We start from the raw sequence: 22,671 nt of genomic DNA, 5'->3' as shown, positions 1-22,671 counted from the left end.
GTAAAATGTGTGGCTTTCAGAAAAATTGTTGTTTATAGGTGAATACTAGGCTAACTGCTTTGAAGGACCATTTGAAGCTTAGTCAATAATGTAAAGTTAGAATCAAGCCCTATACTTTGTGTTTATGAGGTGAAAACCTTAACTATTATACCAGACCTACTCCCCATTCTTAAACACACATTGTGGATTACCCAACAATAAATAATGTTGGGCATCTGAGTTTCTGACTTTGTATTTTTTAGAAAATGTTTGATACTATGAAGTTTGCAACTCAACGTTTGCAAACCAACTTTTTAAGTATATAAGAGAAATGTATAAAATGTGTCCCTTATTTTGTTCCTTATTTCTGATTCTTGAGTTAACAGAGGTGCAAAGTTTGGTTCTGATGTCAATGAGCTTAGATACATTTCTGGGCCATTATTTAAGAATTTATTCATTCACTTGATCTCAAGCAAATATCCACGGTTGCATTCATATGAGTGGTTGTAATTGGTGTATATGTGTTTGTGTGTGTGTGTGTGTGTGTGTGTGTTTGTGTGTGTGTGTGTGTGTGTGTGTGTGTGTGCATGTGTGTGTGCGTGTGTGCGTGTGTGCGTGTGTGGGTGTGTGTATGTGTGCTCAGAGGGGAGGGGGTCCTGGAAGTTTTTAACATACTGTCAAGTCTCTAAAGTTTGAAGAGCCACATATATGATTAAACACAATATATTACTACTGTTGTATAACATTTTTGTCTTATAAATAGTGTAAAAGGAGCATTTATGCTGTAACCAAGGGACTGTTCTGGCAAGCAAAAAGAAACGGGGAATCAGAGAACTTTTTATTTGTATAAAGTCTACAGTTTAAACATGGTCTGAGCATCTTTCCCGGTTGTTATAAAATGCATCACATTTACCCATCTGTTCCACATTGTACAAAACAGTATTCTGCATATTGAATATGGAAGGTGGACTATGGGCATAGTTTCTTTAACTCTTTTGTTTGTTGGTGTTATGGATGGAATGGAATTCATACTGTTACAAGGCTGCTCTTATCTGTATTGTTTAATTGCTGGATGCTGACTGGAGTTTTCTTTTAGGAGGGGGGTGTTTGACTTCTCCCTCTGGGGAAATTTGTCTTTTACAGGTGCAAGAGTTTATAGGTAAGTGCTAGGCTAGCTGGCCATGCAGACCATTTTAAGCCTAGCCAGTTTCTCTTTCTGTGCTTGAATTAACTTAGCTCATTTGGTAAGAGATCAGCCTTACCCATCCCATGGTGAATAATTATATATTACCCCTAATTAGAATAACTGGGATCATACCATAGATAATTTGAGGAGACCCATGCATGGGATAAATCATTTAGGAACATTTTACTACAGTTGTTTTTCCTGACGGTTTCTAATGGTTGAAGATGTTGCTATGTAGTAAAAGGGTCTATATTATATCCTTGAATGCTTAAAAAAGCGAACGCTGATTGATCGAACTTATTTTCGCAAAACTGCAAAATATCGAAGCAGCAGAAACTCAAATTTTTTCCTAGGGAAAGAATTTGGTTGTCCGTTTCCGTTGCTTTGGTATTTTCAGTGTTATGGTGGAAAGTTACCGGTCGGATTCAGGTAAGTGTGCGATTGTGTGGATGTGAGTGTTAGGGTGATTTAGGTGAGTTTGGGTTAGGACTCGGGTTAGGTGTGTGTGATTGAGTGGACATGAGGGTTAGGGCGGATTTAAGTGAGTTAGGGTTAGGGAGCGAGTGAGGTGAATGTGCGATAGTGACGGACCTTAGGGTTATGGTTTGGGTTAAGGTAAGTGGGTAGTTAGTGGTGTGTGCATAGTTTAGTGTAGGGTTAGGTATCAGATTTTAGGTGTATGTGTGTGGATTTCTGTTTGTTTGGTGTGCTTGTGTTGTGTGTACATGTTTTGGATCAGCGATTGTTTTCCCTGGGAAAAAAATCGCTGATCTGACAGTTCAAGATTGTAAGCTTTCACTTAAATTAGGTCGATCAATCAGCATTCACTTTTTTAAGCGTTCGATGATATAATATAGACCCTAGTAAAACAGGTATAAACTAATATTTTAATCATGCTACAAACCCCATTCTTAGTTGTTAGTAAATATTCCACATTTTGCTAATTTGTTCCATCTTATGAGAGATAGTATAGTGTTCTGCATTGTGAACATGTAAAGTTTGGTGCTATAGAAGGTGTGGTAATGACAAACCATACTAAATTGTCTGAAAATGAAAAAAAAAATCATCTTCAGAAATTAAGGATATGGAGTTTTAATTATCTTAGTCATTAAAACTACAAATTCTTAAAGCCTTCTGCTGATACTTGTTCATAGATAGTTATAACAATATTCATACAATCATAACTACATAGTTTAAAATTCTGCACATCGAAAGAAGTCTTGAAATCCTGGAATGGGTTATTCTGACTAGACATTCCCATTTTGAATGCAACCTGTACCTTTCAACTATCCCTATTTTTGTAGAATGTCCCTAATTTTACTTCAAGTGTATGTCCTGTCACTTGAAACAATGTTGATTTTGCTGGCAAATCACTCCAGATTGCTGTCAGTAATGCCAGTCATTAGAGTTTTATTATACTCAAAACGTACATGTTGATGCAAAACTAGTTGTTTTATTAAGTGGATTAAAGCAATATTTAAAATTAGCAAAAAACAAAAAACACAATCCAGGGTAAAGTATCACCTCCAAAAAAGTAGTATGTATGTCCAAAGAGAAAGAGGTAGATACACCAAGACAATCAAAGTCAACCACAATTGTATATCACAGCAACATGAATTTATTGAATAAAGTAAGCGCTTTCACGTCTGCCAGGACGCTTCATCAGACTTAATAATTACAACCATTTTTTCATTCATTTAAATAGCCTACATCCTCCTATCACAAAGCATACATCTGCACTCATCAATAATGTACAATACTATTGGTGTATGTATGAAAAAAGCTCTCTTACATTAATATGTATGGACATATGTAAGATACTACGTATATATAAAAAAGATACTATGTATATACAAAAAATATATAGAGAATATATAAAAAACTGACATATATAACAAATGTAATACATTTTAAAAGCATTAATGAATTATATACAAGTATATGAAAAAGTACATATAAAAAAGAAAATCCTGCAGGAAGAACGCTATCCTACACAGGGATAGCATGCACCCGCCACATATACACAGGAACATAGTCAAAAACCAAGCTATTAGATACTTCCGCATTACTAGTAAAGATTCAGTGTTCTCTGAAGCGATTATAGGAATAGAGAAAGAATTTTTGGATAGGGGGTATCATAGAAGAGATCTTAAAGGACTACATGAAGTGGAACGTGAAGGGACAGGTTTGCCCTACATACATAGGAATGCATCTACCCATACTGTAATGAATAGGAATAAGCAATATAGAAAAAGGATAGTTATTCCATACACTAATAACAATACCACGGTTGTGGACATTATTAAAAGACATTGGAATATTCTACAGTTAGATGACAAGATTGCTAATGTAGTAGGTAATAATCCGGCATTTAGTTATAAGAATACCAAGTCACTTAAGAGATTGTTATGCTATGATAAGAACAAGAGAGAAGGGGTAACTTCACAAAGAAAAGGTACCTATGCTTGCCGCAGTTGCAATCAATGTGCTTTTGTAAAGAACTCAAATGTGTTCATACACCCTGATACTGGTAAGAAATATGAATTTTCACATTATGCAGACTGTAAATCTAGAAATGTGGTCTATCTTAGTCAATGTAAGAAATGCCATTGTTTCTATGTTTTCATGACTAATAGAACACTCAGGGAACGTATAAGGGAACATGTCTATGCCATTAATAGAGAGAATGAGACTAATGCCCTGGCTAATCATGTTATGCAGTATGATAGTACACATTCTTTTAGTTTTATGGTAATAGAACATATTTTCACTACAGAAAGATTGGGATGTATACGTAACAAAACTGAAAAAGAAGAGATTAAATGGATTACTAAACTATTGGCAGATAGAGGTCATGGTCTCAATGATAAGATTTCATTGAGACCCTTTCTTATAGATAGACCATTGAAGCACTAGGTTAAATATATATATTGTAAGCGAAGTATTTTTATGATGGTTAGCATGTTTTATGATAATTATTTTTATGATGATTAGTTTTAATGCAAGTCAGTATAAATCTTTTTTATATGTACTTTTTCATATACTTGTATATAATTCATTAATGCTTTTAAAATGTATTACATTTGTTATATATGTCAGTTTTTTATATATTCTCTATATATTTTTTGTATATACATAGTATCTTTTTTATATATACGTAGTATCTTACATATGTCCATACATATTAATGTAAGAGAGCTTTTTTCATACATACACCAATAGTATTGTACATTATTGATGAGTGCAGATGTATGCTTTGTGATAGGAGGATGTAGGCTATTTAAATGAATGAAAAAATGGTTGTAATTATTAAGTCTGATGAAGCGTCCTGGCAGACGTGAAAGCGCTTACTTTATTCAATAAATTTGTGTTGCTGTGATATACAATTGTGGTTGACTTCGATTGTCTTGGTGTATCTACCTCTTTCTCTTTGGACATACAATATTTAAAATTGTTTTTGGTTTTAACCCCCCTCTCATTATTTTTGGCTTTATCCAAAATTCTTGACTCAATAAACTGAGGGGTACTGTGCCACCCAAAAAATTCAGATCTAAATTATTTCAACTGGTTTTATTTCAGCAAACTAGAAATAGAGCACTAGGTGGTTCCCATTTCTGCACTGAATTGATACTCTTGTTGTCTTTATCAGTGCTATTTTCCTTGGATGTGGCAGAAAAACTAACATTTTTACAGGCAGTTTCAGTAGCTGAACAGTTAGTAAATTTGTTTTTAGTGCAGCATAAAGGGGGTGCTGCAATTCTGTGTGTGCTGTCCATTGGATGAGATGTTAAACCAAAGCCACATCTGCCTGAGTTGGTGGTAGCTATGGTGGATTTTAAAGGTCACATGCACTTAGAGAAATTCCCCAATGTCCTGGTCAAATTTCACCTATGAGTATGACTACAACCTAGGGTCTCCCATGAAAAGAAACCTTTGGCCCATCTGGATTAACCCGGTCAACAAAAAGTATAAATAAATAAATGATGGTTACCACTGTATCTCAGTTATTTCATTATATTTTTTGACTATTTTAATGCATGAGAATCATTAAGTTGCTATTACTATTATATTTCAATGGACCTGCTGGTGTAAAGTAACCTTGGATGTATTTTTTTTTCCTGGAATCCATTTCAACCACCTTTATACAAGTCTTGCTAGACATAATGAAATAATGTTTTTAACTTCCATGTAAACAGAATGGCAGTAGTGTGAGTCCTATAATCGTGCAGGCCTCTGGAATATATTTTAATTTTCACTTTTTCGCCTGAATTACTCTGATTTGTGTTCTCAGAATAGCTTTTACATCTTTAACAGTAGTTGTAAATGCTCCACAAAATAAACTAATTGAACTGCATGCTCTATAGCTTCAGATTTGTAGTGAAAGTGTTGACAGACCTTCTTCCATATTCTTTCTGAGGTGTCAAAAATGTCATTGTAATCCAGGAGCTGTTAACTGAACACTCCTGCTTCTCCTTCAAAACTCTTTTAACATACATTTAGATTACTTTGCTGTTCAACTGACAAAAGACAAAACGTCCAAAGCACTTGGTACTAAACACGATTTAATAACAATAAACAGTAAGCGCTTTCGTAGGTACAGATGCTCCTACTTCTTCAGACTGAATTACAAACTAGAATAAAAAGCTTAAATAACACACAAATGAACACATGACAGTCAGCTGACCTATAAAATCTAATGTATAAAAGATAATTAATTAATTAAGACAAGCTATTGCTGTTCACCAATGTCTGCAGTGAGAACGTGTGGTTTATCTGGAATGTAGGCAAAATATGCTGTATTTGTCTAAAATAAGTTACCTTACAATGCAGCACAGATCAAAACAGGCCTGACTTTCTACTCTTGAATTTGGGTTAATGACATTTTTTTTTCACTTTCTTCTGAGGCACAAATATCTTTGTGCGAAACATTTTCCAAGCCATAAATTTCTAGCATGACAAATGAGCATTTTTTGTGAGACTATGTCAATCACTGTTTTTGCATAGTGAAATGGTCTTTCATTTTTAACAGTGGATTATGGGTGAGTTTTTACCATATATCATGTATTCTATACTTTAGTATTTTTTATTTTTTTTTCATGTGTTTCCCCAGCAGATTATTTCTATGCCCCATTGTGCTCCGCCAAGAAAATGATCCTGGAGTCACCTCTGACTGTGGGCAAGCTAATTTTATTCTTTACTTTCCGTTTTTGATGCTAATAGCATATTCTTTGTTAAATGAGAAAAACAAGTTTTCCTTCTGTGAGCGCTTACTCCAAACTCAAGTAAATACTGTAATCTAAAATGATGAAATTCCATAAATAATTCCCTATCACAAGAAGCATGACAATGTGATTATACCACTCTATCACTAAACAAATGTACTCAATGTGCACAGTCTCACTGTCAAATTGTGATGAATAACACTTTCCAATGGTGGTAAATCATATTATTCTTACCTTACTGCCTTCATATCTGTGCAATTCATTGTTAGCCTTTGTTGCTTTTTCTGCTTGTTTTTTTTGCATTTGTGGGCCCCGACCAAAAAATACATAGTTAACAAAGGCATACTCCAGCAAAGCCAAGAAGACAAAAACAAAACAGCCCATGAGGTACAGGTCAATGGCCTTTACATATGGGATTTTAGGGAGCGTTTCTCGGAGATGAGTATTGATTGTTGTCATGGTCAGTACAGTAGTGATTCCTAAAAGAAAAAAAATGCTAAATCAACACAAAGTCTTATCGATGCAATCTGGATCTCTACTATAACAAGCACTCATGTTAAAATTAATGACAGAACTTATTCTAAGAAACAACAAACATTACATACTGTGTTTACACAGTGCTTAATCTAGATAACACATCATTTAAAATGCAATTTTTAAATAAAACGTATAAAACATTATTTAAAATATCAAGTAATTTCATGAATATACACATTTAACACTTCCTTAATTATATTAATTTGTCTGGCAGATGCATTAGTGTTGCTTTTAAAATAGGGACAACAGAAAAACCTATAATTTAACCATAGATAAATATAAGCATTAAACAATGTTTCTATTAGGTTAATTTATTTAATAATGCATTGGCCAAGGTTCCTGCAATAATATTTTGTAAAAAGTTGACTATGGATACAGATTTCTTAATATTTCATGGCTTGCCCTTGTGGAAATAAACATTTTACTCATGAAACTGTTCTAAAATGTTTTGGCCTGCATTAGACAATGTTATTAGTCTATACATGGCACTTTTGTATAGGTGTCCTATAAATAAGGGTACTTAGTACTTATGATGTCAAATGAGGCCAAACTAATTCAAAGAAACATAAATACTGGGGGCTATGCACAGGACAGTGCAATGAAATGGTGCTTACTTGAATTGTGCTCTCTGTACTCATTCATTTCAAATATTATTGACAAAGTAAAGTCACCTACTTCACTAGCATTCACAGAGTAGTTCTCAGACTTAGAGCATTTGCAAGAAACAGTTATGTCATTATTTAGGGTGGCCACGGTGGTGCAGCAGTTAGCATTGCTGCCTCACAGCAAGAGGTTTTATGGTTCAATCCTCAGCAGGGGTGCCTTCTGTGCAGAGACTGCGTGTCCTCCCTGTGGTCGTGTGGATTTCTTTTGGGTGATCCGGTTTCCTCCCACATACCAAAGACATGCTGTAGGTGGATTGGACACTTTAAATTGGCCATAAGCATGAGTGTCTGCCTTCTGTGGAAGGTTGAGTGCTGGGATGGCAACTCGACCATGTAAAACTCCACTGCCAATAATGAGCGGACAGATGATCTGCTATGGTGATGCCTAACCGGGAAAAAGCCAGAAGAAGAAGTTATATCATCTTTTACAGCATTGTAAGGAGTTTGTTAACTACTATCTTGGTTCAATTCATCACATGACTCTGAGGCCTGTCAAGTGTGCAAGATACAGCTGCAAACACATCAGTGAACACCGACCATGTGGTGAATATCCATACTTCAATTGCAAATCTTACATCAATGATACAGTCTGTTTCTGATGACACAGCTGAGCTCAAAAAGGCAAGCTAGTCATAGGTAAGTACTAAGCTAGCTGCTTGTGGGCCATTTTTAAGCCTAGCAAACTTCCCTTTCAAAAGTGAGAATCAAAACCTCTACCTTGTGACTGTGAGGTACACACCTCAACCATAATACCAACTCCTAGCCCTCAATAGTAAACACAATTATCTACTTTCCCACATAATGGACACAGTTATTAATAGAATCAGCTAGACAGGCAAAAAGCAGTCATAATCTCACATACCACTCAATTAACTGTCCTGCAGACTGATCTCTATGAGATGGAATTAAAATTGGACAACTTAGAGACTAGGAGCAAGCAGAATAATCTGTGGATCACAGGCCTGTTTGAGGAAAAATAAGAAAGTGAACTCCTGGACTTTATTAGAATGGGGTTATGCAGTGTGTGTAAACTGGTTCATCCTTTATGTTAGAACAAGCCCACCAAGTGACTCCAAGGAATAAGTCTATGAACTTTCCAAAGCACTTCATGGTCAGGTTACTGGATTGTAATAACAGGGAGTGCTAACATTCTTTTGGTAGGGGTGCCCGCTAACATCGCACCAGACTATAGGAATCCTTTCCTTCTCAAATAGAAAGCAACAATTCCCTGTATCCGTAGGCTGTATGAACTGAGCTATACCTGCCAGTTACACTTTCCAGCTACTTTACATGCAGCATACGATAGTCAGCAAGTGATATTTGGCCATCTCAGAGAAGCCTTGCAACATCAACAATAGAAAGCATGGGGAGATGTGGTGTGATATGGAAGAATAATTGTCAATAAGGGATAAGTGAAGGGCAGAACGTGGTATGTCATTACCACCAAATAAGTCACCAGTGGGGAAGAATCTGAGAGCGAGCTTGGGATAAATGCTAATGTGGCTCCTACAACAACTGAAAAATATCTGAAAGGTAAATGATGTTTAGCTCATTGTTATAGGCTGGAGGAAGAGGTAGAGGAAGAAGATGAGGAGTTCTTTAATCAATTCAACACCCCAGATTCAACTCATGAAGAACTCTCCTCATTGGAATCAGTCACATATGCATTTAGGGAAAACATCAGTTGACTTAAGTCACTGTAGTTAACATGAGTTATGGTCATAGGTAACTTCCTGTCTTCTTTCCAGTTATACAGATAAAACAAGCATGTGACTTTGGCTTTGATTGGCAAGTAACTGTTGCAACAAGTCAAAAGGTCTTGTCTCCTTTACATAAGGAGGTTCTAGGTGACAAAGGATTAAAGTGTCATGTTTCATGTCTAAAGCTTCATTAGTAAAAAAGCAAAATGGTTTATTCCTGAAGGATGGAGACATGCCTCTTAACCTCTTAAAACAAAAGATCTGGACAAAGCCATGAATAATGGGGGGACAAAGGCCCAAAAATAGGGATACTTTTTAAATATTGTACATACAAACATAGAAAGATGATAGAATAACAGGTTTTGCATTAGCATGAATTTTCTGAAGGGTATGAAATCTGAACGTCAAATGTCTGGCATTATTTTCTGACTTCATCTCTCAATGATTTACAAACAATTTGCCAGAAAAACACTTTTATGAGAAACACACCAGAAATATGATGCAAAAATCTGGGCATTCTGCAAAAATCTGTACAGTTGAGAGGTATGGATGTGCAGAAGTCAGTTTTGATTAACTTATTTCTCGGGTCTCTGCCCTTTCTTTCAGAAAAGTAATACCGTTCCTTATTCTGGTTTTCCTTTTTGTATTTATGGTTAGTGAAACTGTATTTGTGATGCTAACTGAGGTCAATGGAAATAATAATTCTCACATATATTTGTAGGCTCCAGACGTCCTGAGTTTGCTATTAATCCTGTGAGTCCTGTGGTTAAATTCTTATGTTGGAATGTTTGAGGGCTCACAACAGCACCAAGGATAATGTTCTTCTTTTGGCTTTTCCCAGTTAGGGGTCACCACAGCGGAACTCCAGTCTGCTAATGCTTGGCAGTAGATTTTTACAGTGCCAAGGTGCCAGCCCGATGCCAAACCTTCAATGAAGGCATGCTCATTCACGCATGTCTTTCGAATGCCACTCGACCACGCGGAGGACATGCAGACTCCACACAGAAGGTGCTCCAGCCAAGAATGTGCTTAAATAATATTAAGAAAATCTAGCCTGACATAGTCACTCTGCAAGAAGCCGAACTGAGGAAAAAGACAGAATATACAATGCTTAGCAAATGGAAAGGTTGGGGAGGGGTAGACAGTAGCACCAAACCAGCCAAACCAGGTACCATAATACAGCAATAGCCAGCAATGTGGGTGTGGTATATTGAAGAGTTACTCATGGTTGGTGTGGTGAAGCCCTTGTACCATGATGTAATTGTTTTTACATTTTATACTTATCATATATATAATTTTTAAATTCAATAATTATTGTGAGATCCAATGGTAATTTTAACTGTTGAATTATTTATGACTACTTATAATATGGTAGTATGTACATTCTGATTGGTTACTTTGATGTATTTATTAGGGTGGAGCAATGAGTGAATTTACTTTGTTGAAGTCTTTGAATTAATAGAACAAAAGTGCTAAACTTGTTCTTATTTTATTATTATCATTATTATTTTGTATTAATATTCACATTTTATCAGTTGTTTAGTTAATAAAGTTTGCAATGTTGTATGTCAGTTATTTCCAGTTTGTTTTCAATAGAAATAAACCCCTTTCATCTGGAGCCATAAACCAGTCCCACTGATTTCATATTCTTCAGAAAGTACATGGTAACACAAAGCATTTTATTCTAGCAATTTTCTAAGTTTATAAGATGAATATTTGAAATGTGGCTCTATTTTTGGGACTGTATTCCCCCATTATTGCCTTTGTCCAGGTGTTTTGTGCTAAGAAGTTGACAGCTATGGTGAGAACTGAATTCACTGAATATGTTTGCGGGCTGTATTCCCCCATTATTGGCGTTATTCTGGTGTTTTGTGCTAAGAGGTTGACAGCTATGGTGAGAACTGAATTCACTAAATAGTAGCTATTTAAGTTTCAGTCTTCCTCTCTTTCACAAAACAGCTGATTTGGCATAGTGGCATGTTGCTCTGACTGTTTTGCACAGGGTCCTAGGTTCAAAACTTGGCAATGAAATGTATGGTGGTAACACAGCATTTTATTCTAGCAACTTTCCAATACTATACAAGCAATATTTAAAATGTGTCCCTGGTTTTTAAACGTTTGTCATCCCCCCAATAAATGTTGGCTTTTTCCAGATTTCTTGTGCTGCAAAGTTGAGAGATGCAGCTAAGTGTCTAGTAGATTTTACAAGGACCCGAGAGCTGCAGGGGAAGAGAAGTTTAGTGCTGCTTATGCTGCGTCTGCTTGCATTGTTAATAGCAAAACAGGTAGTGTACTTGCCTTTGAGTTGTAAGGTTGGTTTAATGGTAAGGTCTTTACCTTATAGACATAAGGTGCAGGGTTTGATTCTTACATGGGGTAACTGGCTAGGCTTAAAATGACCCACAAGGGCAGTTAGCCTAGTACTAATCTATGATCCTATGAAGCTCATCAAAGTACCACATTAGCCCTCCTCCTCATAATGTACACTTAACTCATCTACATCCTCACCAAACTTGACACTGCTAATGCACTATCATAACTACCACCTGACATTTATACTTTTGTGTCACTATGGCACCCTAAAACAATATCCTTAAACAAATACCTACATCTTCCTTTTGCCTACAGTATATAGAAATCATCTCACACCACCATCCATTACAGTCAACCACCTGTTTAATAGCCACACTTTCACTGTTTCCTCCTAAACACCCATTCCGCCCATGCTTATCACAGAACACCCACTCGAGTATACCCACCACATATAAACTCACAAATTCATACCTTAAATAAACCACTAAAAATCATGATATATATATATATATATATATATATATATATCTATATGTATATATATATATATATATATATATATATATATATATATATATATATATATATATATATATATATATATATATATAAATCCAAAAATTCCAGGAACAACAATCAAAGAACTGATAAATGTAAGAATTGCAGCAATGAAATACAAAAGAATCACTCTGGTTACCAGGCTGAAGATGTTATGCATCCACTTTAATAATTAAAAGCCATAAAAAAATCACAAACAAGAAAAAAAAAGATAAGCGCTTTCAGGTTCTTGCAACCCTTCATCAGATCTAGTCAACTGAAGCCATAGTTCAGTATTTAAAACACTAGCATCCAGTCAAAAAATATTTGGATCTCCAGGCAAGCAATGTCCATCCTCTAATATATGTGCCAAAAGCCAAAAATGATAGAAGCTCATTAGGCAAACATCTGCTTACAAAAAACAATGTCCAAGTTCTTTACACCTATTCTATTCAAGCAAAAACACAACTGGCTATCATTGCTGATAAAGACCAATTATAATACAATATATGAAGTGATTTTGAGCCAACAACAGGTTCATCGTCCTTGTATTATTGTACTTCAGACTATAACCTCCTCTCTAACAAGCATGCGTTTTGATCTGACAGGAACAGGTCAACAGTCTTACGGACCATAACTGATCATATCCAACAAAGAACAGATAAAGGCCAACTTTGTCAACCTGACAAAGACTTACAATCTAGTATATCACAAATGGCATAGTAGCAGGTAGTCAGTGCACTGCTGATTAAGTGGCATTAGTACATAATGTTAGTATCACAGTATATTTCTCTGCAGTGCATTATATTGTGCATGGCAGAGTATCTTCCGAAGGTTTTTGCTGTTTACTCCACTGCAGTGCTATCATTGAGTTGATGCATAATAATTTGGAGGGTGGTTGTTTGCAGGGGGCTTTTGCAGTTCACCTTTTTGGTACATAATTATCAATAAACAGTGAGCTAGAAAAATGTGCTTAGAATGGTAGTAGGTAAACCTCACAAACTACTTTGTCACCATCTAATTGATATGGACATTAGCCTAGATGCCCTATCTTGATCCTAAAGCTATCTGTTTGACATTTCTGTGTGAAAATTCTTTCCTCTCTCTCTCTCTCGCCACTGGCCGATCTGAAGCTATGTATTCTACAGTAGTCCATTCTTGCTCCCTTCCTTTTCTTAATATATATCTATAAAATACATACATATATATATATATATATATATTAGCAGAAATGGGAGGTTCTCCTGTTCGATTCTTGGCTGGTGTGAAGTCTGCATGTCCTCCCCACAGTCGAGTGGCATTCAAAAGACATGCGTGAATGGGCATGCCTTTGCTGAAGGCTGGACTGGCAACTCTGCACCCTAAAAATCTACTGCCAATCATTAGCGGACTGGAGTTTTGCTGTGGCAACCCCTAACCAGGAAAAGCCGAAAAGACAAATAAAATAAATAAATAAATAAACCCAGTCACTACGGATGCACAAGCCAGTGCATTTCTATGTGCCGGTCCCAAGCCCGGATAAATGGGGAGGGTTGCGTCAGGAAGGGCATCCGGCATAAAAATTATGCCACATCAATTATGGCGCAAACAAATTCATATTTCCATACCGGATTGGTCAAGGCCCGGGTTAACAATGACTGCCACCAGTACTGTTAGCCAACAGGCTGCTGGTGGAAATTGGGCTACTGTTGGCCGAAGGAGAAGAGGAGGGCGAAGGCATGCCCGAAGGCAGGAAGAGAGGAGGAAGGTTAGGAGCATAGCAGTGAGGGTAGGAACTTTGAATGTTGGCAGTATGACTGGTATAGGGAGAGAGCTAGCTGATATGATGGAGAGAAGGAAGGTTGATATAGTGTGCGTGCAAGAGACCAGATGAAAGGGCAGTAAGGCCAGTTATTTAGGAAACGGGTTCAAATTGTTCTATCATGGTGTGGATGGCAGGAGAAATGGGGTATGGGGTTATACTAAAGGAACAATATGCCAAGAGTATTTTAGATGTGAAGAGAGTGTCTGACAGAGTGATGTTTATGAAGCTCGAAATTGATGGTGTAATGATGAATGTTGTTAGTGCATATGCTCCACAAGTTGGGTGTGCGATGGATGAGAAAGAGAAATTTTGGAGTGAGTTGGATGAAGTTGTGGTGAATGTACCCAAGGGTGAGAGACTAGTGATTGGAGCAGACTCTAATGGGCATGTTGGTGAAGTGAACAGAGGGGATGAGGAAGTGATGGGTAGGTATGGTGTTAAGGAGAGGAATTCAGAAGGTCAGATGATTGTGGATTTTGTGAAAAGGATGGACATGGCTGTGGTGAATACGTATTTTAAGAAGAGGGAGGAGCATAGGGTGATGTACAAGAGTGGAGGAAGATGCACACGGGTGGATTATATCCTATGTAGGAGGGCCAGTCTGAAGGAGATTGGAGACTGTAAAGTGGTGGCAGGGGAAAGTGTGGTTAAGCAGCATAAAATGGTGGTCTGTAGGATGATGCTGGTGATCAAGAAAAGGAGGAGGAGTGTGAAAGCAGTGCCAAGGATTAAATGGTGGAAGTTAAAAAAGGGTGATTGTGAAGTGGAGTTTAGGGAAGAGCTAAGACAGGCACTGGGAGGCAGTGGAGAGTTAACAAATAGCTGAGTAACTACAGCAAAACTAGTAAGGGAGACTGCAAGAAAGGCGCTTGGTGTGACATCTGGACAGAGGAAGGAGGACAAGGAGACCTGGTGGTGGAATGAGGAAGTACAGGAGAGTATACAGAGGAAGAGGCTGGCGAAGAAGAAGTGGGATTGTCAAAGAGATGAAGAAAGTAGACATGCGTATAAGGAGATGAGGCGCATGGCAAAGAGAGAGGTGGCAAAAGCTAAGGATAAGGCGTATGGTGAGTTGTATGAGAGATTGGACACTAAAGAGGGAGAAAAGGACCTGTACCAATTGGCTAGACAGAGGGACAGAGCTGGGAAAGATGTGCAGCAAGTAAGGGTGATAAAGGATAGTGAGGGAAAGGTACTCACAAGAGAGGAGTGTGTGTTGAGTAGATGGAAAGAGTATTTTGAGAGGCTGATGAATGAAGAGAATGAGAGAGAGAGAAGGTTGGATGATGTGGGGATAGTGAATCAGGAAGTGAAACAGATTAGCAAGGAGGAAGTAAGGACAGCTATGAAGAGGATGAAGAATGGAAAGGCTGTTGGCCCAGATGACATCCCAATGGAAGCATGGAGGTGCTTAGGAGAAATGGCAGTGGAATTTTTAACTAGATTGTTTAATGAAATTTTGGAAAGTCAGAGGATGCCTGAGGAGTGGAGAAAAAGTGTTTTGGTACCTATCTTTAAGAATAAGGGTGATGTACAGAGCTTCAGTAACTACAGAGGGATAAAAATGATCAGTCACAGCTTGAAATTATGGGAAAGAGTAGTAGAAGCTAGGTTAAGAAGGGAGGTGATGATTAGTGATCAGCAGTATGGTTTCATGCCAGGAAAGAGCACTACAGATGCAGTGTTTGCTCTGAGAGTGTTATTGGAGAAATACAGAGAAGGTCAGAAGGAGTTGCATTGTGTCTTTGTAGACTTGGAGAAAGCATATGATAGGGTGCCTAGAGAAAAGTTGTGGTATTGTATGAGGAAGTTGGGAGTGGCAGAGAAGTATGTAAGAGTGGTACAGGATATGTACGAGGGTAGTGTGACAGTAGTGAGGACTGCAGTGGGAGTGACAGATCCATTTAAGGTGGAGGTGGGATTAAATCAAGGATCAACTCTGAGTCCTTTATTATTTGCAGTGGTGATGGACAGGTTGACAGATGAGATAAGACAGGAGGCCCCATGGACTATGATGTTTGCAGATGACATTGTGATCTATAGTGAGAGTAGGAATCAGGTTGAGGAGACTCTGGAGAGGTGGAGATATGCTCTAGAGAGCAGAGGAATGAAGGTCAGCAGGGCTAAGACAGAATATAAGTGTGTAAATGAGAGGGAGGGTAGAGGAATGGTGAGGATGCAGGGAGTAGAGTTGGTAAAGGTGGACAAGTTTAAGTACTTGGGATCAACAGTTCAGAGTAATGGTGAATGTGGAAGAGAGGTGAAGAAGAGAGTACAGGCAGGGTGGAATGGGTGGAGAAGAGAGTCAGGAGGGATTTGTGACAGATGGGTACCAGTAAGAGTGAAAGGGAAGGTCTACAAGAGGGTAGTGAGACCAGCTATGTTATATGGGTTGGCGACAGTGGCATTGACAAAAAGGCAGGAGTCAGAGCTGGATGTGGCAGAGTTAAAGATGTTAAGATTTGCACTCGGTGTGACTAGGATGGATAGGATTAGGAATCAGTATATTAGAGGGTCAGCTCATGTTGGACAGTTTGGAGACAAAGCAAGAGAGACGAGATTGCGTTGGTTTGGACATGTGCTGAGGAGGGATGATGGGTATATTGGGAAAAAGATGCTAAGGATGGAGCTGGCAGGTAAGAGGAAAAGAGGAAGGCCTAAGATAAGGTTTATGGACATGGTGAGAGAGGACATGCAGGCAGTTGGTGTGACAGAGCAAGATGCAGAGGATAGGAAGAAATGGAAAGAGATGATCGACCCCTAATGGGAAAAGCCGAAAGATGATGATGATGATATAAAGATATATATATATATATATATATATATATATATATATATATATTGTTCAACTATAACTATATTGTTCAACTGTGTGCAAAATTCCGTCTCTGTGTCTTGGGAATTCACCCCTATTCAACGCTCATACCAGTCCACAACACCTTCAATGAAACCATGTTCAGGATTCTATATAGGTAAGACTCAAAGGAGTTTAAACAAACGTATATACTCTCACCTTTATAGCCAGAAGGAAGGATGAAAAAAATGCTTTGTATAAACATATTAAGCAATATGGTGATAAACATTATTTTAATTTTGGTATAGTGGACATTGTGCACACCAATAACAGAGGGGGTAACTTTAATAATTTATTATTATATAAAGAATTTTGGTGGCAAATATATACAGATGCTTCCACTATACCAGGTTTAAATGACACTCTATCTGTCAAACCACTATTGGTCTTAAAATGAACTATTTATAAGGTGCATTGTTATATGTTTTTAAACATGTTTAAATTTGATCCAAATGTTGTTGTTAACATTTTTTCAGTTTTTTAACTTGTTCATTTTATCAATACATATTACAAGTAACATTGTTTTTAGAAATAATATGAATATCATTTAATATTTTATGAATAGAGAACAATGGTCATAGGATGTGTGTATAGCTTTAAAATTTCAAACTGAATTTTGGCGCCAAAAATGTTATTTAGGCAACTGTGATGCAAGCTATGGTGTTCTGAGGAAGCTTATTTTATTCAAGTGAAAGCGCTTAACCATTCTTTGTTTGTTGGCATTACAATAAACTTTTGTTTACTTCTACTTGGTTTCATTGAAGGTGTTGTGGACTGGTATGAGCGTTGAATAGGGGTGAATTCCCAAGACACAGAGACGGAATTTTGCACACAGTGCATTTGCTGCTTTTTCTTTCCTAGTTGAACTTTTATGGTTGCTGCACTGTTTGCTTCAGTCGAGTTCTATATATATATTGTTGTCGTCCTACAGCAAGAAGTTCTCCTGTTTGATTCTTGGCTGAAGTGCCTTCTGTGTGGAGTCTGTCATCCCTGCATTCATATGGGTTTTCTCTGTGTACTCTGGTTTCCTCCACATTACAAAGACATGCATCTGGATAATTTCTCCCTGGGACTCCATTGAAAATTGGCTTTGTTCCAAGTCAGACTTTCTCTGTAAACAAATAATAAATAAAGCAACACACTGCCTCTGGATTTTACTCACCTCCCACTCTTACTTTATGCTGATGACATGGTACTAAGCTCCTCAAAGAAATCCCTCAGAGCTTTACAAAAAACAACTTCATCTAGACATCCTTCACCTTATTTACTGGATCAATAACAATACATTTGTGCTCAATTCATCCAAAACAAAAACATGCTCTCTGGGCAAAAACTAAGTAAAACCGTGTAGACAATTTAAGTCACTTACCACAACAATGACACTACTGAAAACACCATCTCATTTAAATACTTGAAGATTTGACTAAATCTTTCTCTAGGCTATATTCTATGATTAGACAATACAAGATAGAAAATAAACCCAGTAATTTTGTGGGCCAGAAATATCTTCCCCTCACTCACAATAATCTACAAAATCACAATAGGAAAAGGGATTTTAGTATGCCAACCAGTATCCAGCCTTCCTTTTAAAATTGTATGCCTCAGAATTAAATCACACTCTCATTCAAACACTCACCAATAAAATATTCAGGTTCATCATACACTCAATTGAAAGAAGAATGTAATTACAAAACACTACAAAAAACAAAAAGGCTTCCAATCAAACAAACATCATACTTGCTTCATAGATCACAAGTGCTCAAAATATTGTAAAATGAAACTTCTACACCAACATGAGACTCCCCAAACAAACTTAGAAACCTTGAGCATTCTGCACCATCATTACACACACATCAAATAAAAATTTAATGCACAAATCAAAAAATCTGAGCATACATAACAACCACAGTTAAAGGCACATTCTCTTATCCTAAATTCAATTCTCAGCTGAAAAAGCACCTCTTAAAATAGTTAACAAGCTGATTTAATATGTCATCATATAACCTAATCAGGCCATACACTCCTATTTAATGGCACCTTCCCTATTCACACTATTTTTATTCCTTTGTAATTAAAGTTTACTTCAGACTGTAGATATGAACTGTGAGCAGTCTCAGACGTGTATATAACCCTCTGCTAGGAGATCTACTCATTTTATTCTAACTATATATAACAATGCAGTGTTTGCTTTATAAATCTGCTCACCTAGCTATGACTCTGTAGAAAGTGCGTATGCATTGTACTGCTGTGCATACATTTTTGACTTGTACTATATTTCTGTGACCCTACTTTAATATTTTGTAAACATTATAATTACTTCTATAATTTCTGGAGCTTTTCTCCTTGGGTCTCCACTGAAAATGGCCTCAGTTGGACTAACACGGTTAACTAATGTCAATGTATATATATATATATATATATATATATATATATATATATAGAGAGAGAGAGAGAGAGAGAGGTGTGTGTGTGTGTGTGTGTGTGTGTGTGTGTGTGTGTGTATATATAAATATATAATATATATATATATATATATATATATATATGTGTATATATATATATATATATATATATATATATATATATATATATATATATATATATATATATATATATAGTTTCACTTTATAATCTTGAAATACAAAAATACTGAATTTTAGTATCTCAAGACTATAAAGCCGAAAACTTAAAAAAAGACAACCCACAACCGTGAAATTCAAAATCGCGATCATACACATACACACATCACCACACAAACAAGCACACATACACCTACCTAATGACACTCCAACAAACAAAATAACACACACAAACACAACATAACAAACAAACACACCTACCCTACCTATAAGCAAGAGGACAAGCCCCCCTGCACCCCTGCTAATTATAGGTACTAACTCCGAGGTCGCACTAAACACACAAACACATAAAACCCACCACTACACAAACACACACACACACACACACACACACACACACACACACACACACACACACAACACCACTTATCTGAATCCCCAGCTAAATCCACAAACTGCATCGCACATCACAAACGTGTCAACACAACCGTGGATTCAACATTTCCGCATTCGATATTATGCAGTTTTGCGTAACTGCACTTTCGGCTTTATAGTCTCGAGATACTAAAATTCAGTATTTTAGTATTTAGAGATTATAAAGTGAAAAAAAAAAATATATATATATATATATATATATATATATCTACTTGAAAACACCGACACGCCAAAAACACCGACGACGAGAACACCGAGACCGGAAGATCGACAACTGAGATGACCGACAGTTTAAAAGCACGAAACTTCACATGCCTGACAAACCACAATCCCGCCAATCAACAAAATAAAATAAATACCTTTTCTGAAACACACACACACAACACAAGCACACCAAAAACCTTACAAACCTACACTAAACCTCACATACACAACTATCTATGCACTAACCTTAACCCAAACCCTACCCCTAAGGTCCGTCACTATCGCACACTCACCTAACCCGCTTCCTAACCCTAACTCACTTAACCCGCCCCTAACCTTAAAGTCTGTCACTATTGCACACTTACCTTACCCACACCCTAACCCTAACTCACTTAACCTGCCCCTAACCCTAAAGTATGTCACTATCGCACACTTACCTTAACATGTCGGTGTTCTCAGCATCGGGCTTTTAAACTGTCGGTCATCTCAGTTGTCGATCTTCCAGTCTCGGTGTTCTTGTTGTCAGTGTTTTGGTGTGTCGGTATTTTCAAGTAGACCTATATGTATGTATATATATATATATATATATATATATATATATATATATATATATATACATGTGTATATATATATATATATATATATATATATATATATATATATACATATACACACACACACACACACACACATATATATATGTGTGTGTGTGTATATTATATATACATATATATATATATATATATATTTATATATATATATATATCTCACCGTATGCAATTCCAATATAACCTCAACAACTATATAATTATTTATACTTTACCTCTTACGTCTTTCCGAACATCTCTGTAACTGCAAAACTTCAATATTTTCCCCAGATGAGACTAAAACTGATCATGTGTGATCAGTTCTCTATCCTAGTTACACATTTAAATAAGTAAATAAATATATAACTGCAAAATGGAAGACAATTCAAATTCATTGTTAAACATAATCCCCTGGATTCAGCAAGCCCTGCATGGTGTGCAGGACTAGTGCAAGAGCTTCAGCAGGCAATATTTCTGCCGTGCGATCCAGGAATAAGCTGCACGGATGTGCATGAGCGCTCCTGCAACAGTACTGCACGAACTCAGCTCCTGTATGCAAATTACCCCATTTGCAGGTGAAATCCATGCAGATGAGGTGAATTTGCGATCCAAGAATGCTGGAAGCCAGCCGTGCAAGACTTGTGTAATCATAGTGGGGTGTGTCAGGCATACTGTAAGCGGATTGGAGCCCTGTGACTCTGGTTTGCCCTTAGCTTAGCAGAGCTAAGCAAGGCGGTGTGTCTGAGGCTGCCTAGCACTCTTTACATTGCCTAAGCGGGTGTGCGTGCTGCACACTGGGTTTTAAAGGGGAAAAAAAAAAACTTAAACCAGTAAATAGCAGCTCTGTGCACATTTGAGCACTGTGTTTGCATGGCGCGGCCCCAGGCTTAAACAGGATGGCAATGGGAAGGGAAAACAGCAGTAGGAAGGTAATCTAGGAGAACTAGCATAACTGGCAGGTGAAATGTATCAGAATCAGCCAATTACACAGGCAGTAGCCCAGCCCAGAACACTATTATAAACTATGCCAACACCTTTCCCTCTGGTTTTCAAACATACTCTACACCACCAGAGTATACAAGCGGGGGAATTTTAACAAATAAAAACAACAAACTGATAGGGGCTGCAATAGCTATCATACAACAACATGTGAAACAGGCTGAGGGTGGTGAGAATGAGAATGCTGTCGACCAACCCACAGTGAGGAGACGGAGAAGAGTGTACAGACCCAGGGTAACCTACCAGGGGCTACAAGATCTGGAGATATTGGAGCACTATAGGGTGGACAGGGACCTCCTACAGCAAATTGTTGAGCTGTGCTGACCACACCTCACACACAGAACTAATAGAGGGGAATCCATCCCAGTGTATATCAACGTATGTGTAGGCCTAGGAATACTAGCTACAGGTAACTTCCAAAGGTCAATGGGGATATCATGGGGATCTCACAGGCATCAGTATCCAGGGTACTCAACCAGTTCCTGGATGCCATGTCAGCATATGCCGGTGAGCACGTATATTTCCCCAACACCCGTGAGGCGTTGGTCAGCAATATGCATCTCCTCCACCAAAATAGCAGAATACCATGAGATAGTGGGTGCTATAGGCTGCACACACATATGCATCAAAGCACCACTCGGTGAGCAGGGAAGGGTCTACATCAACCACAATTACTTCCCTGACATCAACTGTCAGGTCGTGTGCAATGCCCATGTCATAATAATGAATGTGTTTGCTGGCTGCCCCAGAAGCTATTACGATTCCCACAACTGGCAACTGTACCAGAGATTTGACAGTGGAGACATCCCTTACGGTCACCTAGTGAGGGATGTTGGTTATGCACTGGAGCCGTGGCTGATGACTCCCATCAGAAATGCATACACACCCGAACAAGAACACCATAATGAGGCACATGCACAGACCAGAATTATAATAGAGCATGTGTTTGGGATGCTCAAGTCACAGTTCTGGTGCCTGGACACATCCGGTGGAGACTTGCAGTACTCACCAGCTACATGTACTCAAATTGTCATAGTATGTGCCATGCTACACAATATGATCCTGCGGAA

The 22,671-nt window shown here is 37.6% G+C and overlaps 1 protein-coding gene across 1 annotated transcript in view; it reads right to left on the bottom strand.

Moving 5' to 3' along the window:
* The window catches only part of GABRB3 (gamma-aminobutyric acid type A receptor subunit beta3), a 948,374-nt gene that overhangs the window by 134,683 nt on the left and 791,020 nt on the right, over positions 1-22,671 (bottom strand). The window contains exon 8 of the mRNA XM_044072165.1: positions 6,622-6,866. Within this exon, the coding sequence (XP_043928100.1) occupies positions 6,622-6,866 (245 nt within the window). The remainder of the gene's footprint in view (positions 1-6,621; positions 6,867-22,671) is intronic.

Source organism: Protopterus annectens, chromosome 5.part0, assembly GCF_019279795.1.
Source record: "Protopterus annectens isolate FY-2018-M chromosome 5.part0, PAN1.0, whole genome shotgun sequence".
NCBI classification, from domain to species: domain Eukaryota; kingdom Metazoa; phylum Chordata; order Ceratodontiformes; family Protopteridae; genus Protopterus; species Protopterus annectens.
This window is presented reverse-complemented; position numbering and strand designations above follow the sequence as displayed.